This window comes from Coregonus lavaretus (genome assembly GCF_964263955.1).
Source record: "Coregonus lavaretus genome assembly, chromosome: 2".
NCBI lineage: Eukaryota > Metazoa > Chordata > Actinopteri > Salmoniformes > Salmonidae > Coregonus > Coregonus lavaretus.
This window is the reverse complement of record NC_139989.1, coordinates 71,781,255-71,800,972: the sequence shown is the minus strand read 5'-3', so window position 1 is coordinate 71,800,972 and position 19,718 is coordinate 71,781,255. Positions and strand designations below refer to the sequence as shown.

At 39.7% G+C, this 19,718-nt stretch overlaps 2 protein-coding genes across 2 annotated transcripts in view; one reads left to right on the top strand and one right to left on the bottom strand.

The window, feature by feature from the left end:
* Window positions 1-19,718, bottom strand: part of LOC311140296 (NACHT, LRR and PYD domains-containing protein 3-like) — a 633,219-nt gene that overhangs the window by 528,669 nt on the left and 84,832 nt on the right. The gene's annotated exons all lie outside the window — the stretch shown is intronic.
* Window positions 1-19,718, top strand: part of LOC311150682 (NACHT, LRR and PYD domains-containing protein 3-like) — a 47,453-nt gene that overhangs the window by 9,547 nt on the left and 18,188 nt on the right. Inside the window, exons 2-3 of the mRNA XM_084188186.1 lie at window positions 4,646-4,834; window positions 13,396-13,512. Of these exons, the coding sequence (XP_084044312.1) occupies window positions 4,662-4,834; window positions 13,396-13,512 (290 nt within the window). The 5' untranslated portion in view covers window positions 4,646-4,661. The remainder of the gene's footprint in view (window positions 1-4,645; window positions 4,835-13,395; window positions 13,513-19,718) is intronic.

The following is a 19,718-nucleotide window of genomic DNA, read 5'->3' as shown; positions in this document are numbered from 1 at the left end:
ATTAAAAGAAGGCACACCTGTTAATTGAAATGCATTCCAGGTGACTACCTCATGAAGCTGGTTGAGAGATTGCCAAGAGTGTGCAAAGCTGTCATCTAGGCAAAGGGTGGCTATTTAAAGAATCTCAAATACAACATATATTTCGATTTGTTTAACACTTTTTGGGTTACTACATGATTCCATATTCATAATTCATAATTTTTATGTCTTCACTCTTATTCTACAATGTAGAAAATAGTAAAAATAAAGAAATAATGGTTTTGGAAACAGCTTGGAGATTTAACAATACTCCTACAAAGGTTCTAACGATTAACTTAGCCTTCAGGTGCTTTAGGGAAACCGGGCCCAGATGGTCTCTTTAGGAAATGTTTTGAAAATATTTGGCCTAGGCTACATGCCCTGTTATTTGGACTGAAAACCGATTTGTAGGTGATCAGTCCTGCTACTGATAGCCAATGTGAACTGATCTGAACAGGTTTAGGCTGGTCATCTAGGATACAGTGGGGAAAAAAAGTATTTAGTCAGCCACCAATTGTGCAAGTTCTCCCACTTAAAAAGATGAGAGAGGCCTGTAATTTTCATCATAGGTACACGTCAACTATGACAGACAAAATGAGGAAAAAAAATCCAGAAAATCACATTGTAGGATTTTTAATGAATTTATTGGCATATGATGGTGGAAAATAAGTATTTGGTCAATAACAAAAGTTTCTCAATACTTTGTTATATACCCTTTGTTGGCAATGACACAGGTCAAACGTTTTCTGTAAGTCTTCACAAGGTTTTCACACACTGTTGCTGGTATTTTGGCCCATTCCTCCATGCAGATCTCCTCTAGAGCAGTGATGTTTTGGGGCTGTCGCTGGGCAACACAGACTTTCAACTCCCTCCAAAGATTTTCTATGGGGTTGAGATCTGGAGACTGGCTAGGCCACTCCAGGACCTTGAAATGCTTCTTACGAAGCCACTCCTTCGTTGCCCGGGCGGTGTGTTTGGGATCATTGTCATGCTGAAAGACCCAGCCACGTTTCATCTTCAATGCCCTTGCTGATGGAAGGAGGGTTTCACTCAAAATCTCACGATACATGGCCCCATTAATTCTTTCCTTTACACGGATCAGTCGTCCTGGTCCCTTTGCAGAAAAACAGCCCCAAAGCATGATGTTTCCAACCCCATGCTTCACAGTAGGTATGGTGTTCTTTGGATGCAACTCAGCATTCTTTGTCCTCCAAACATGACGAGTTGAGTTTTTACCAAAAAGTTCTATTTTGGTTTCATCTGACCATATGACATTCTCCCAATCCTCTTCTGGATCATCCAAATGCACTTCAGACGGGCCTGGACATGTACTGACTTAAGCAGGGGGACACGTCTCGCACTGCAGGATTTGAGTCCCTGGCGGCGTAGTGTGTTACTGATGGTTGGCTTTGTTACTTTGGTCACAGCTCTCTGCAGGTCATTCACTAGGTCCCCCCGTGTGGTTCTGGGATTTTTGCTCACCGTTCTTGTGATCATTTTGACCCCACGGGGTGAGATCTTGCGTGGAGCCCCAGATCGAGGGAGATTATCAGTGGTCTTGTATGTCTTCCATTTCCTAATAATTGCTCCCACAGTTGATTTCTTCAAACCAAGCTGCTTACCTATTGCAGATTCAGTCTTCCCAGCCTGGTGCAGGTCTACAATTTTGTTTTTGGTGTCCTTTGACAGCTCTTTGGTCTTGGCCATTGTGAAGTTTGGAGTGTGACTGTTTGAGGTTGTGGACAGGTGTATTTTATACTGATAACAAGTTCAAACAGGTGCCATTAATACAGGTAACGAGTGGAGGACAGAGGAGCCTCTGAAAGAAGAAGTTACAGGTCTGTGAGAGCCAGAAATCTTGCTTGTTTGTAGGTGACCAAATACTTATTTTCCACCATAATTTGCAAATAAATTCATTAAAAATCCTACAATGGGATTTTCTGGATTTTTTTTCCTCGATTTGTCTGTCATAGTTGATGTGTACCTATGATGAAAATTACAGGCCTCTCTCATCTTTTTAAGTGGGAGAACTTGCACAATTGGTGGCTGACTAAATACTTTTTTTCCCCACTGTATGTAGGCTATAGCTGAGGTATAGACCTCCATCTGCATATCACTAACAAACCACTATTATATATTATAACCTAGCCTACTTTACATAATATAAATCTCCTACTTGTTGCAAAAATACTTTCTGAATGGATCAATGATTTCCCCTCAGATTTATCATGCCCGTTTTAGTCCTTCTGTCTACATTCTCAGATACGTTTAGAAAATAACAGATTGAAAGAAATAGTCTACTTTTAATAAATACACATTAGCCTGAGAGAGTGGAAGGGCTGAGAGGAATGTGGCCTTGTGTTGCTGCACTGTCTATAACTACCTAAACAAACAGTAACAGGGAGATGAGGTGAAAAATATCAGTCACAACTACATGTTGTTACAGGCTTTGGTTTTTCCATTTATATTTTGAGGTTGGACGTTAGCACGTTGGCCGCACCTCTTGGCGCCACCTCAATAGACAGTATGCTTATGCCTGTGCTGGCTCGTCATCTCTTTAGTCAGAAGGGTTCCATCTGTTATGTGATATTGAAGAGCAGCTGGTCCAGTGTTCTGGTTGGCCTTAGAGATGTTAGAAGACTGGCACCTCTTTGTAGCTCTGCTTCTTTAAGTTGATGAACAAAGTCTTTCTGTCTTGTATCTCCCAGGGTTTGGTGTGGTCTGGTCTGGTCTGGTTTGGTTTGGTTTGCTCCACTTGTTTTTTTACTCCATATTGTAAGTTTTATTTCAGATGTCCTCGTCTGGAGCCACTTCAATGGGCACTCATGTTGGGTGTCCTTTAGGTACCACTTTCTTGTTGCTAGTCAACATTCAGTGGACACTAGGGATTGGTTGATTAATACCGGAGCTACGATGCACCGTTGCAGTTTTCAAAATCTCTACTGATTTGACACAACGTATAATAATATGATATTTAGCAGACGCTTTTATCCAAAGCGACTTACAGTCATGCGTGCATACATTTTTGTGTATGGGTGGTCCCGGGGATCGAACCCACTACCCTGGCGTTACAAGCACCGTGCTCTACCAGCTGAGCTACAGAGGACCACGTATCAATGCTTGTATCAAAGTAACAATACTATGTAATACTGCTGGAAGCTTTGTGTTTTTATCTATACTGAACAAAAATATAAACGCAACATGTAAAGTGTTGGTCCCATGTTTCATGAGCTGAAATAAAAGATTCCAGAAATGTTCCATTCGCACAAAAAGCTTATTTCTCTCCAATGTTGTGCACAAATTTGTTAACATCCCTGTTAGTGAGCATTTCTCAGTTGCCAAGATAATCCTTCCACCTGACAGGGGTGGAATATCAAGAAGCTGATTAAACAGCATGATAATTGCACAGGTACACCTTGTGCTGGGGACAATAAAAGGCCACTCGAAAATGTGCAGTTTTGTCACACAACACAATGCCACAGATGTCTCAGGTTTTGAGGGAGCGTGCCATTGGCATGCTGACTGCAGGAATGTCCACCAGAGCTGTTGCCAGAGAATTGAATGTTCATTTCTCTACCATAAGCTGCCTCCAACGTCGTTTTAGAGAATTTGGCAGTACGTCCAACCGGCCTCACAAAATGCGAGAGATCTCACTGATTTCTCCCTGGTGCTTTTTTTTTAGATGCAAAGTCTCTTTCAAACACTGACCTCTACTGGACACCTTATTTATACATTTAGTTTGATGTCTTCCAGTTTGTAGCCCCTGAATGGGAGCTCAGCAGGTAGGGACGGGGATTGGGATTTCCCATTGTTGTTTAAATAATGTGTTTTATTTAGTGTAGCCTATGATAATATTCTGTCTTTAGTATCCTAAATAATACCACATATGCATCATTTTTGAAAACATAACTAACTAAATGTTATTTTTATTAGTACTCAAATCTGACTGAGACTGATCTCAGAGTTTGGTTGGAGATTCTGGAAAACATAATAAATGACCATGAAACTAAATTTTAAACTATAAATATTTCAATAGATAAAATACATTACATAAAGCATTAAAATATATGCCATTACATAAATCAACAAACATGCAGCTCTAGCAGGGCAGGAATTTGACGAACTGACTTGTTGGAAAGGTAGCATCCTATGACGGTGCCACGTTGAAAGTCACATATGCATCATTTTTGAAAACATAGTGAACCTGGAGGCAAAAAGCGAACCCCACATTCTAACTAAATGTTCTTTATTAGCACTCAAATCTATCAATGGCATTTTCGGCACAATTTGGTCAAAGCCCCAAAGCGTTCAGAAAGCCTCTGTTTCCCATCACTAGTGGACACCCCCATGAGTGTCTTTCAGAACCCCTCCTAAAACCACCTGTTTCGTTTTGGTTGTTGTTAGTGACTCTTTGTTAGTTCCTTCTTCTGTTTGAGAGACAATGTTTTATTTCTTGTTGAGGAACGTAACAATGTTCCTGTGATACAATTAAATCACCCGACTATTTGCATGTGTCTGTTAGTAAATGTTTTATTTCTAAGAGATCATGAGTAAAAGAGAACAATTGACATTCTAGAATGAGTTGTCACTGTGTTAACCACAACCAACATGCTGCATCTCTGTTTAGGGGTCAGTGCTCTAAAATGAGTCTCTCTGGAGAGAGAGAGGAGGGGGGCCATGCCTCTAAAATGAGTCTCTCTGGGGAGAGAGAGTTGGGGGGCCCTGCCTCTACAATGAGTCTCTCTGGAGAGAGAGAGGAGGGGGGCCCTGCCTCTAAAATGTGTCTCTCTGGGGAACATGACACCAAAGCTAAGAGGTGAGATAACAATTATATGAAGAATTTATTATGTTTATTTCCAAAACGCTATTTCCCCCAAAAAATCACATTTGTGTTTTAAAAAATATATAATTTATTGCTAATATTACTTTTCTCAGATTTGTAATTCATAGATTTTAAATGTGTATGCATTTTTGTTGTTGTTGTTGTTTGCAAAACATTACATTTCCATTGTTCAGCTAGAATAAAATGTTTGTATCCTGTATATATGACTGTAATATGTGGTTGTCTCACCTAGCTATCGTAAGATGAATGCACTTACAGATGCCATATCTTAATTTGACCCAGTTTCTCTCAGCAGGAAAATAATCCTGCAGCAACAGGAAATGTGAATTCAAATCAAATCAAATCAAATTTTATTGGTCACATGCGCCGAATACAACAGGTGCAGACATTACAGTGAAATGCTTACTTACAGCCCTTAACCAACAGTGCATTTATTTTAAACAAAAAAAGTAAGAATAAAACAACAACAAAAAAAGTGTTGAGAAAAAAAGAGCAGAAGTAAAATAAAGTGACAGTAGGGAGGCTATATATACAGGGGGGTACCGTTGCAGAGTCAATGTGCGGGGGCACCGGCTAGTTGAGGTAGTTGAGGTAATATGTACATGTGGGTAGAGTTAAAGTGACTATGCATAAATACTTAACAGAGTAGCAGCAGCGTAAAAAGGATGGGGTGGGGGGGGCAGTGCAAATAGTCCGGGTAGCCATGATTAGCTGTTCAGGAGTCTTATGGCTTGGGGGTAGAAGCTGTTGAGAAGTCTTTTGGAACTAGACTTGGCACTCCGGTACCGCTTGCCGTGCGGTAGCAGAGAGAACAGTCTATGACTAGGGTGGCTGGAGTCTTTGACAATTTTGAGGGCCTTCCTCTGACACCGCCTGGTATAGAGGTCCTGGATGGCAGGAAGCTTTGCCCCAGTGATGTACTGGGCCGTACGCACTACCCTCTGTAGTGCCTTGCGGTCAGAGGCCAAGCAGTTGCCATACCAGGCGGTGATGCAACCAGTCAGGATGCTCTCGATGGTGCAGCTGTAGAATTTTTTGAGGATCTGAGGACCCATGCCAAATCTTTTTAGTCTCCTGAGGGGGAATAGGCTTTGTCGTGCCCTCTTCACGACTGTCTTGGTGTGTTTGGACCATGATAGTTCATTGGTGATGTGGACACCAAGGAACTTGAAGCTCTCAACCTATTCCACTACAGCCCCGTCGATGAGAATGGGGGCGTGCTCAGTCCTCTTTTTTTTCCTGTAGTCCACAATCATCTCCTTTGTCTTGGTCACGTTGAGGGAGAGGTTGTTGTCCTGGCACCACACGGCCAGATCTCTGACCTCCTCCCTATAGGCTGTCTCATCGTTGTCGGTGATCAGGCCTACCACTGTTGTGTCGTCGGCAAACTTAATAGTGGTGTTGGAGTCGTGCCTGGCCATGCAGTCATGGGTGAACAGAGAGTACAGGAGGGGACTGAGCACGCACCCCTGAGGGGAACCCGTGTTGAGGATCAGTGTGGCAGATGTGTTGTTACCTACCCTTACCACCTGGGGGCGGCCCGTCAGGAAGTCCAGGATCCAGTTGCAGAGGGAGGTGTTTAGTCCCAGGATCCTTAGCTTAGTGATGAGCTTAGAGGGCATAAAGTAGTATGTGGATTATAATTAATGGACATTTTTTGTAGGGGTTGATACATGTTTCATTATAGCAAAATAAGTCTGACATTTTGAAGTGGAAATTATAAACTTTAGAAGCCTTTTTAAACCTTGAATACATTTCCTGCTGTGTGGGAAAATTCATTTTCAAATTTCAACTAAAAAAAAGAGAAAAGTAAAAAGAAAGTAAAGTAAAAGAGAACAATGGACATTCTAGAATGAGTTGTTACTGTGGTAACCACAACTAACATGCTGCATCTCTGTTTAGTTACTGTGGTAACCACAACCAACATGCTGCATCTCTGTTTAGTTACTGTGGTAACCACAACCAACATGCTGCATCTCTGTTTAGTTACTGTGGTAACCACAACCAACATGCTACATCTCTGTTTAGTTACTGTGGTAACCACAACCAACATGCTGCATCTCTGTTTAGTTACTGTGGTAACCACAACCAACATGCTGCATCTCTGTTTAGTTACTGTGGTAACCACAACCAACATGCTGCATCTCTGTTTAGTTACTGTGGTAACCACAACCAACATGCTGCATCTCGGTTTAGGGGTCAGTGGTCTAAAATGAGTCTCTCTGCGGAGAGAGAGGAGGGGGGCCCTGCCTCTAAAATGCGTCTCTCTGGAGAGAGATAGGAGGGGGTCCCTGCCTCTAAAATGAGTCTCTCTGGGGAGAGAGAGGAGGGGGGCCCTGCCTCTAAAATGAGTCTCTCTGGGGAGAGAGAGGACGGGGGCCCTGCCTCTACAATGCGACTCTCTGGGGAGAGAGAGGAGGGGGGCCCTGCCTCTAAAATGAGTCTCTCTGGGGAGAGAGAGGAGTGGGGCCCTGCCTCTACAATGAGTCTCTCTGGGGAACATGACACCAAAGCTAAGAGGTGAGATGACAATTTTATGAAGAATTTATTATGTTTATTTGCAAAATAAATAGCTATCTTAAGATGAATGAATTTTCACAAGACACGAACACTTTGCCTACTCTTCATTATTGCCTAATATAATGGAATGCATATTTTTTTAACCAATTCTGATGTTTGTTACAAGTGGAATTTTGACAATATTACCATTATACCAAAACACTCTTCACACCCGTTTAACAACTCTAAATAGCTTTGGCATCGTAGGCATCAGGGTCCCTTGTCAATAATGTTGCCTACAACGTTGCATACAATGTTAATTTTCATCGAACACATTTTTCGCCCTAGATGCCTTCAATTGCCCAATTTATAGCCATGCCCAATTTAGGATTATTTTTTAACAACGTGATGTTGCGCTCCAAAGGGATAACTTGAAAAAACATGATGTAGGTAACTAAATAATCTAAATAAAAATGTGTTTATTATACACTTAGAAAATAAGGTTCCTTATAGAACCAAAAAGGCTTCTATCACTTCCTTAATATACAGTTGAAGTCGGAAGTTTACATACACCTTAGCCAAATACAATTAAACTCAGTTTTTCACAATTCCTGACATTTAATCCTAGTAAGAATTCCCTGTCTTAGGTCAGTTAGGATCACCACTTTATTTTAAGAATGTGAAATGTCAGAATAATAGTAGAGAGAATGATTTATTTCAGCTTTTATTTATTTTATCACATTCCCAGTGGGTCAGAAGTGTACATACACTCAATTAGTATTTGGTAGCATTGCCTTTAAATTGTTGAACTTGGGTCAAATGTTTTGGGTAGCCTTCCACAAGCTTCCCACAATAAGTTGGGTGAATTTTGGCCAATTCCTCCTGACAGAGCTGGTGTAACTGAGTCAGGTTTGTAGACCTCCTTGTTCGCACACGCTTTTTCAGTTCTGCCCACACATTTTTTATAGGATTGAGGTCAGGGCTTTGTGATGGCCACTCCAATACCTTGACTTTGTTGTCCTTAAGCCATTTTGCCACAACTTTGGAAGAATGCTTGGGGCCATTGTCCATTTGGAAGACCCATTTGCGACCAAGCTTTAACTTCCTGACTGATGCCTTGAGATGTTGCTTCAATATATCCACATTATATTCCTTCCTCATGATGCCATCTATTTTCTGAAGTGCACCAGTCCCTCCTGCAGCAAAGCACCCCCACAGCATGATGCTGCCACCCCCGTGCTTCACGGTTGGGATGGTGTTCTTCGGTTTGCAAGCAACCCCCTTTTTCCTCCAAACATAACGATGGTCATTATGGACAATCAATTCTATTTTTGTTTCATCAGACCAGAGGACATTTCTCCAAAAAGTACGATCTTTGTCCCCATGTGCAGTTGCAAACCATAGTCTGGCTTTTTTATGGCGGTTTTGGAGCAGTGGCTTCTTCCTTTCTGAGCGGCATTTCAGGTTATGTCGATATAGGACTCGTTTCACTGTGGATATAGATACTTTTGTACCTGTTTCCTCCAGCATCTTTACAAGGTCCGTTGCTGTTGTTCTGGGATTGAATTGCACTTTTCACACCAAAGTACGTTCATCTCTCAGACACAGAACACGTCTCCTTCCTGAGCGGTATGACGGCTGCGTGGTCCCATGGTGTTTATACTTGCATACTATTGATTGTACAGATGAACGTGGTACCTTCAGGTGTTTTGGAAATTGCTCCCAAGGATGAGCCAGACTTGTGGAGGTCTACCATTTTTTTCTGAGGTCTTGGCTGATTTCTTTGGATTTTCCCATGATGTCAAGCAAAGAGGCACTGAGTTTGAAGGTAGGCCTTGAAATACATTCACAGGTACACCTCCAATTGACTCAAATGATGTCAATTAGAATATCAGAAGCTTCTGAAGCCATGACATAATTTTCTGGAATTTTCCAAGCTGTTTAAAGGCACAGTCAACTTAGTGTATAAAAACTTCTGACCCACTGGAATTGAGATACAGTGAATGATAAGTGAAATAATCTGTCTGTAAACAACTGTTGGAAAAATGATTGTGTCATGCACAAAGTAGATGTCCTTACCGACTTGCCAAAAATATAGGTTGTTAACAAGGAATTTGTGGAGAGGTTGAAAAATGAGTTTTAATGATTCCAACCTAAGTGTATGTAAACTTCCGACTTCAACTGTATGGAACCAATAAAAGTGAACCCAGTAGCCCTCCAGGTCAGATCAAGCCCATATGTTCTTTCCAGCGCCCGGCCCGGGATTCGAACCAGTCACCTTTCTGCCATAGGTCCAACTCCTGCCACAGCTCCAACTCCTTAGACACTGGGCGAAAACCTGAGTTAATCTTCAGAAATAAGCATGAGTTAATCTGCCAAAATGAAGACAAAATGCTATGCAGACATACATGTTGTCACTTGTATATAATTATTATACATAAATCATTGCCAAAAGCACAAGACATACTGTTGCATGTAGGTCTATATTATTTATGGATTGATCATATAGAAATATAAAAATATAATTTTTAACTACTCCAAAGCAATTACATGTTGCACAGGAACCACTGACTCGCTGCATTATTCTATAGTATTATCAAGACACCTGCTGTTAACTCTTAACTGGTTAGGACAGCTCATGAGGTGTCCTAAATATCTGCCGACTAGGTGGGACTAGAGACTTCATGCATAGCTTTAATTTATACCCATAAGAGTAAAATGTCTTAATTCTCAGCACTTATACGACACATTTTCTACTCTGAGACGCTTTTTGGAAATGGGCCCAGATCTCAAAATATTGTTATAAAATAACTTTGAATGTTTGTTATATATATATATATATATATATATATATATATATATATATATATATATATATATATATATATATATATATATATATATATATATATATATATATATATATATTACTAATGTAACCCACTGTAAAGACTTGGTTTAGTTTGTTGTGTTGCACTGCTCATGTCCACGTTCTGGAACTGTCCGCGTCCACGTCCGGTGTGGCGCCAGGATATTGTCCAGTTAGGGCTAAGGTGATCTTGGGGAATAATGACGGAGTTCGTTTCAGTGTTGAGATGCCGGAGTTTATTGTTCAATTTGCTTTTTGTTCAGGGACAGTATGAGTGTAGCCAGATCCTTTTCACTCGCTATCCTTGTTTAATTTTGTGGTTCACCGTATTTGACATCATCCTCGAGACGAGGGACAGAAGAATGACCTGCTAGCTAGCCAAGCTAGTCGGTACAGCTAGCTAAGCTAGCTACTCTACCAGCAGCCTCCTAGTGATCATAGCTACCACTACATCAGCACTGGCTGCCTGCATTTCTTGTGGACCAATGGAGCTCCCTGGTTGTTTTTTCCACCTGTTAAATACTGTGGAGGGCTTCTCCCTCTCTCATTGACGGATGCTGGCCTACGCTCCTTCTGTCCGGTTCTCCTCTCTTCACTAGATGGACGGTAACTTTAGTGTTTAACCCCTCTGTGTCCAAGGACCGAACTTTTGAATATAATTTTCGGGGCGCCTCAACTGGGCTCCATGACATTTTTAATACTTTTTATCTTGATAAAAACTAGTTCATTGCATCCGCCATGGAGCCCAGTTTCATAATATTACCTTATGTCCCTACTTATGAAGTAATCGCGAAAGAACAGGCCTTATGTTTGGGCATTTTTCACCCTACCAGCTCCTATTAGTTCTATTGAGCTCTGTGACACCAACTCACCTTCAGAACGTTCTATTCCCAGCCCATTGTTCTGAGTCAAAATGCCAGCTTCACTATTGTTATCAATGAGACCTGCCTGTGTTAACCCTGTAGGTTTACCTCAGGTAACTTATTATTAACAAGGTTACGGCTACTTGGCAAGCGTTAACCCTGTAGGTTTACCTCAGGTAACTTATTATTAACAAGATTTGATAGCCATCAAAAGTTTTAAAAAAAAACGCATGCCCCTGTCCTCTTTTTCAAGATATGGCCGATTTAAACAGCCAGAAGACATTTTTTAATTAAGAAATACACTTTTTTTTGAAGATTTGTTGTTTCTATATGGCTGCTGGGTAATTTGAAATGCATCGAAATCTTTGTTTGTAGGCATCGAATTGAGTGAATGCTACACAGGTTCACTGAGTTGCAAACCAAATGGATATAATGGGGTGATTGTTCTCTAATCGGGTGGTCTAGCTAATGGATTTGTAGATCTGACGCAGTTGCTACCTCAGATTATGAGCCTAGCAGGTGTTGTGAATGAGGTATGTAGTACCCACATACGGCCACAAGGAGGAGCAAGAGTGCCATAAACAGTTTTTTGCCTTAAAAACCCTAAACCCAACAATCAATCAAATGTATTTATAAAGCCCTTTTTACATCAGCAGATGTCACAAAGTGCTATACAGAAACTTTAACCCTACGTATAACCTATTTTAGCCTTAACCCATGAGTTATTTTATTATATTTATTATTGCAAGGCTGTATGTGAATTAATAACTTTTAATTAATAAATAGTTCCAATAGATGGCAGCATAAGACCACAAAGCATCAGTTATAGGCTACAAGCAACAATATGATTAACATAAAATAGCATGCAACCAAAGACTATATGTCCCGTGATTAACTAAGACTGTCACTCATTACTTTAGTTAGCTATATATCTCGTATTAGGCCTGTGTTGCTTTTAGAAGAGCAATTAAATAGTGACTATAGCAGGTGTTGAACCCTGGGTAAATAATCACTAGTCAGATGCGCTAACCTCAACCCTAGTATACATGCATTATAAAAAAGTATCTTAATATCTGATATTGGGAATAAACAACCTCGGAATAGATAAGACAAGAGTGCGTCTTCCAGCCCGCCAATTAATTACATCATACAACCCTTGTGGTTAGCAAATGTACCTCAACATGCCCCTCGCTTGTGCTAGAAGGCAGAGTGCTTGCTGCTGGTTGATGAATCTGACAATGAATGTACTAGGAAAATAAGTTTTTCTCGACCAGAGGTGACTAAATTAATGTTCAGGCTTATTGATAATCGTTATAGTAATCAAGTATAATTTCAAAACAGCTAATAATAATCATCATTATATTACTTCACAGTAATGTGTTAAATGCTTTTTCAGTCGTTCCTCTTGCGTTAGCAGTGTGGAAAGGGACAGTGAAAAGCGTGTGCAGGAGTTTTCCTGTGAGGGGCAGTGGTGGTGTATCCAGGGAGAAAACTAAAGGAATATTCTGAAATGTCATTTTTGGTTTTATGCTGCTGTCTATTGGAATTATTAAGCAACTGCAGTAGTACTGAATAAAGTGTATCCTTACTAAAGTAGTAATTACTCAGAATTTCAAAATATGACATTTTCTAGTTCATTTGACCACTTACAACCATAAAATAACAATTTATAGCATAACAAACAATGAAACTGACATAAACCAAAAACACCATGCATTTAGTTAACTATATATATATACTATTTATTTAGATGGGTGACATTATCTGCCAAAGTAACACCACTGTAGATAAAGAAGAGCTCTCCAGTAGGTGAACCAAAACATTCAAAGGCCATTTTCTCAAAAGTGAGGTTACAAGTTTATCATCTTTCAAAGCAGAATTACTTTCCCATTGTTCCTCAACGATAGTGTATGATATACCTTTTTCAAGCTGAGTCTCTACTTTTATCCAATGTAAAAAACACAATTTCAAATGTTGCTATATAAGTCAGAATCGAGCCGGTCGGTCACATTTGACTGTGTAAAACCTAGCAGTACTACTTATTTCTCTGAGAGTGAGGCAGATATATAGCATTTTGCAAAAAACATGATTATTTGTCTCTCTGAAATGAAACCGTTAAGGGATAGATTTTAAACAAATGCATGTCTCCAATCTCTTTCATAGTTTCTTTAAACAACAAAAGCCACTTTACAAACATTTCTGAAAATTGATATATAGCGTTTTGGAATGAAACTCTTCTTATGTTTCCCCATCTGAGCTCAGAGTTGATGAGAGACGTAATGTTTGTCTCTGTTGTGTTGAAGCCCAATCAAGCAGGAGAGACCAGCCTCCCCTGTACCCAGCCGTGTGTCCATGAAGAGTGACCGGTCTATGAATCGTCCTATAGTGTTTATAGAGGGAGACTTTTCTACTGAACAAAGGTAAGAAGAACTCATGGGTCATGGCCAGTGAGTTAAACGACACTGTCTCTAGTCATTTCTCCTCTCCCATTTTCCCATTTATTTTTGTTGTTTTCATAATCCATAGGCTAATCCTTTTTTCCATTTTCATAGTCCTGAAACAATATTAAACAAACACAACATTCCCTCCCTGTGTGTGTGTGTGTGTGTGTGTGTGTGTGTGTGTGTGTGTGTGTGTGTGTGTGTGTGTGTGTGTGTGTGTGTGAGTGTGTGTGTGTGTGTGTGTGTGTGTGCACTCCCTGGATGAGGAGATGTAATCTCTATCCTGATTGCCTAGTCACTTTCACCCCTACCTACATATATATATTACCTCAATTACCTCAACTACCTGGTACCCCTGCACATTGACTCAGTACTGGTACTCCTTATAGCCTCATTATTGTTATTTTATTATGTTACTATTTCCTTTTTTTATTTAGTGAATTTTTGTGACTTTTTAACTCTGCATTGTTGGGAAAGGGCTCGTAAGTAAGCATTTCACGGTAAAATGTACCACTGTTGTATTCAGCGCATGTGAGAAATACAATTTGATTTGATTTGAAGCTAATGCTCAGAAATACGTCATTGGGTCTAATGGTCGTCTTGTGCCGAACTATAATAATAATAATAATATGCCATTTAGCAGACGCTTTTATCCAAAGCGACTTACAGTCATGTGTGCATACATTTTTGTGTATGGGTGGTCCCGGGGATCGAACCCACTACCCTGACTACACATGTGCAGGCCGTCAAATCAAAGGCACTCCTTCGATATAAAGTTGTTTTTGACTAACATGAAAATGTGTCAATTTGTTAAACTTCATAAGACAGAACATTTGCAAAATTAACTAAGGAAGTCATTTTTACCTCTCATTGACTTCTCAAACCCCAAACCCTGGCCTGGTCTGCTTCATATGTATTCCCAGAAGACATTTTTTACATCAGCAGTTGTCACAAAGTGCTTATATAGAAACCCAGTCTAAAACCACAAAGAGCAAGGCACGCGTAGACAAGATGGCGTATTGAATAGAAATCGGTACAAAACACCTCAAGATAAAAACATAATATTCAAAATCAGTAAGTTAGACTAAATATTAACATTTCATATATTCGCAGTTAATATAATTCAATCTGGATAATAACACAAAACAGATCATAAGGCTAGAGAAATATATCGACAAATATTACAACAACACGCAACACCCAAACATGACTGAAGACAAGCGTGGAGAGCCGATCCCCAAAAGGAAATGCGACTCATCGACTGATACAGATGATATATGCTTTTCACCACTGGGTATGGTAAGTGTGGAAAGCGACCTGTTGAAGTCGATAAATGACAAATTGGGCATACTAGAATTGGTCAGTAAAGACGTAAAAGAGTTGAAAGCGAGTCTTCAAATGAGTGACGAAAAAGCTTTGGTAATGGAGAAAGAAACCAAAGAATTAAAAGTGACAGTCTCTAAGATGGAAATGGACATTAGTGAACTAAAAAAGGAGAACAACCTTCTGAGAGAAGCCTTACTAGACATCCAAACTAGATCGATGAGGGAAAATCTAGTACTTACGGGTATTCAGGAAAAGGAGGGAGAAATAACAGAGAATATTATGAAGGACTTCCTGCATACAGCGCTACAAATCCCACTCGAGGCTGTCGATAAAATCCAACTCGAACATGTACATCGTTTCGGAAAAAGAGGACAGAAATATGAGCGCCCAATCGTTGCCAAATTTGCTTTTTTTTAAGGATAAAGCTATGGTGAAAAGCCTAGGAAAAAGACTTGCTGGCACGAAAATAGGCATGAATGATCAGTTCCCGAGGGAGATTGTAGAAAGGCGCAAAGTTCTGTATCCAATCTTCAAGGAAAACAGATTAAAAGGGAAACGTGTTGCACTAGTGGTGGATAGATTATATATTGACAACCAAATGTTCAGAGACACAAAGACTACTCCATGGCTATTCTAAAAGTTGTAATAGAGGAGTCAAATATTGGAGCACCTGATACTAGCAATGATAGGGATTGTAATATTAAATAACATTTATAGTAAGTATAGTATTTTATAAAATGATAAAACGATATAACAAGCAGAATAATACATCTTTATATACAAATAATTAGAACATGGCTTTTTTGGCGGGAGGTTGTTGTTTTGGCGGATGGTTGTTGTGGTTGGTCCTGTGTTCTCTCTGGCGTCCTTTCCCCCTTGCGGCAGATGTGGATGTGGGTGCGTTTGCGCGCTCGGCCCATTTCTTCCGCAGTCAACCATGTGGTGTGCATTTTTGTGTTTGAAAAGGTACGGCGTTAAGTGAGTGAGAGGGGAAATGGTTGCATATCCCAGAGCCGACCGGGGGTCTATGAACAGGGGTAGTGAGAGAGAGAGCTTTCAATTTTGTGTAGATGAGGGACATACATTTTTAAATATAGTATACATCTAATCTAATTATTCATTGTCCTATCATGATGGAAAGATCCCTAACCCTATAACCTGGACACCCACCTGAGTGACCCATACACCAAAGAGAAGTTCCCATCTCTTTTATGGACCTGCTGTGAATATGCAGCCTAAACAGAGAAATAAATGCGGTCAGAGACCTACTTGAGCAGCACCGCCCCCTCAAGATTCTGAGCCTGCCTGGCAGGGTTGGTCCTACAAAGCCAGAGCCCCCTGATGGGAGAGCATAATATACAAGGAAATTCTCAAAGCTGCTAATGAGAACCTTGACGACCTTTTACCTAGCCGGTGGGGATTCCGGTGGGGTACGCCCACCCAGGTAGTGGCAGTGCTGGCAACACTGGCTGCAGTAACCCATGGGGAGGGGGTCACACTATGACAATCAGAGAGGGGGTTTATCATTGTGGCCCTGGTGGCACAAAATAATCAAAGGTCTGACCGCATGGAGATGCTTGGGAAAATGGTTACAACAGGGGATCAGAGTGTTTGTGTTTCAGGTGAAGAGGGTGGATCTGATCTCCATCACCTAGGACTTGATATAGATTAAGTAGATTAATCAAATCTCACATTGTTATCAATTTCTGCTCAATCTGCATGCTTTCTCAATCAGCTTTAACTGTATGTACACTCGTAAATCAAGTTATTTCTCGAGTTGGGCTCTGGGATATAACAGCCATTGAGTATCTGATTTTATGGTGGATTGTGGAGGAGGGGGGTTGAGTGTGTTGGAGTATGTGAGTATGTGCGTGTGTGCTTGTCTGGCATCTGTTGTGGGGGGGTGGGGATGTTGGGGGGGGAGGGGGGGGGGGGGGTGGGTATCGGATGGACCACAGGAATTATTTGCTAGGATAATAATTGCTTGTCAATGAATTAAATGTAATACAATGGCAATCCGGGTTATATGTTAGAATCCTATGCGTGAACTGCCGACATTATTACACATATTAATTGATAATGATGGAAAATAGGATATGCATAATAAAAAAAAAATGTTATATAGATATATATATAGAGGTGAAAGCATTGGAAATGCTTTTGGCGGTAAATCTGCTTCTGTTTTGTGGGTGGCACTGTGTGCTGTTTTCGATGGATGGGTCCTGGCCTCTCGGGGCCTTAGGGATCCGGAGGGACTTGGGTGGGATGCTGATCACTGGGATGACGGCTCAACTTGGGATGGGGAGGGGCTTTAGCGGGGGAATTAGTGGAGAACAATTGAAGGGTTACTCCGTAGCAATGCAAATATCACGGTACAGCTATATGGACACTCAATCATTACGCTATTTTTTATTGGTAAATTTACAAACATATATAATGATAAATAGACTTGAAACTTGTATCTCATTATGGTGTATGGTGAAATAAGTATAGCCAGTTATAATTGTAATGGCTTAGCTGATAATAACAAAAGAAGAACAATATTTACATGGCTCAAAGAGAAGGAATATAATATCTATTGTATACAGGAAACTCATTCAACAATTCGAGATGAAGTAGCGTGGAAAAAAGAATGGTGGGGGGGGGGGGGGGGGGGGGGGGGAATATACTTCTCCCATGGGTAAAGAAATTCAAAAGGGGTGATGATATTAATTAATAGTAATTTCGATCCGAATGTGCAAATTGTCCAAATAGATACGCAAGATAGATGGATTATTTTAAATATGTTATTGGACCATAAACAGATATCGCTCATTAACCTTTTCGGACCAAATAATGATGATCCACAATTCTTTGACAATATATATAATAAATTATCAAGCCTGCAAGCAATTCAAGACAATATTATTATGGTGGGGGATTATAATACTGTTTTAAATAGCTCAATGGACCGTAAAGGAAATCACACCACAAACAATCACCCACATGCTCTTAAGGAAATTGTGAATGTCATGGATACATTAGAACTAGTATATATATGGAGGCTTAAATATACTGATCTAGTGAGATATAAATGGCGGAGACTGAATCAAGCTAGTCGTCTTGACTTCTTTCTTATCTCATTCTCGTTGGCACCAAAAGTAAAAAAAAAGTGTTGATAGGGGACAGAATGCGGTCAGACCATCATATAATAGGCATATACATTACTCTTAATGAATTTCCACGTGGGCGAGGATATTGGAAATGTAATCAAAGCCTATTGGACGATAATTTATTTATAATTAGAACAAAGGAATTTATAACTGGCTTTTTCCAACATAACATAGGTACAGCGAATCCCCTTATTGTATGGGACACCTTTAAATGTTCCTTTAGAGGCCATGCAATTCAGTACTCATCTCGAAAACAAAAGCAATGTAGGTCAAAAGAGTTTATACTAAGAAAGGAAATAGAAAGTCTAACAGAACAGATAGATGGCAATAAAAACTGTAACATAGAGGCTCAGAATAAATTAGAGGAAAAATAAAAAGAAATGGAGAAACTTATTCAAGAAAGATCAAGTGTAATATATTATAAAAATAAAGCAAACTGGATGGATTATGGGGAAAAATGCACAAAATTCATTTTTAATCTTCAACATAGGAATGCTACCAAAAATAACTTAATGAAACTGGTTACAATTGACGGTGTCACCCATAATTCACCAAATGATATTTTGAAGGAAGAAACAAAGTACTTTAAGCATATGTTTTCTTTTCAGTCGCCTCCATCTCCTCTAACTGAAGCTAATTGTAGAGATTTTTTTTCTATTGATAATGTCAAATTAACAGCAACACAGAAAGACTCATGTGAAGGTGACATTACAGAGGAGGAACTTCTGGATGCAATTAAAGACTTTAAGTCTGGGAAAACTCCAGGGTTGGATGGCATACCAGTCGAGGTATACCAAACCTTTTTTGATATACTAAGAGGACCGTTATTAGCATGTTTTAACCACTCCTATGTAAATGGTAGATTATCTGACACTCAAGAAGGTCTGATCTCATTATTACTGAAACAGGATACAAGTGGAAAATATAAAGATCCAGTCCATTAAAAAAATTGGAGGCCCCTTACACTTCAGTGTTGTGATGCAAAAATCCTAGCAAAATGTATAGCGCATAGAATTAAAAATGTATTGTCGGATATTGTTCATTCTAATCAGACAGGTTTTTTACATGGAAGATACATTGGAGATAATATAAGGCAAGTATTGGAAACAATAGAACACTATGGAAAATATGGGAAACCAGGCCTGATATTCATAGCAGACTTCGAAAAGGCATTTGATAAAGTTCGACTGGGGTTTATATATAAATGCCTGGAGCATTTCAATTTTGGAGAATCTCTTATAAAATGGGTCAAAATCATGTATAGTAACCCTAGGTGTAAAATAGTAAATAATGGCTATTTTTCAGAAAGTTTTAAACTGTCAAGAGGAGTGAAACAAGGTTGTCCACTATCGGCATATCTATTTATTGTGGCCATCGAGATGTTAGCTATTAAAATCAGATCCAATAATAATATCAGAGGATTAGAAATACAGGGCTTCAAAACAAAGGTGTCATTGTACGCTGATGATTCATGTTTTCTTTTAAATCCACAACTAGAATCCCTCCACAGCCTCATAGAGGATCTAGATACATTTTCTAACCTCTCTGGATTACAACCAAATTATGACAAATGTACTATATTACGTATTGGATCACTAAAAAATAAAAATTTTACATTACCATGTAGTTTACCAATAAAATGGTCTGATGGTGATGTGGATATACTCGGAATACATATCCCAAAGGAAATAAATGATCTCACTTCAA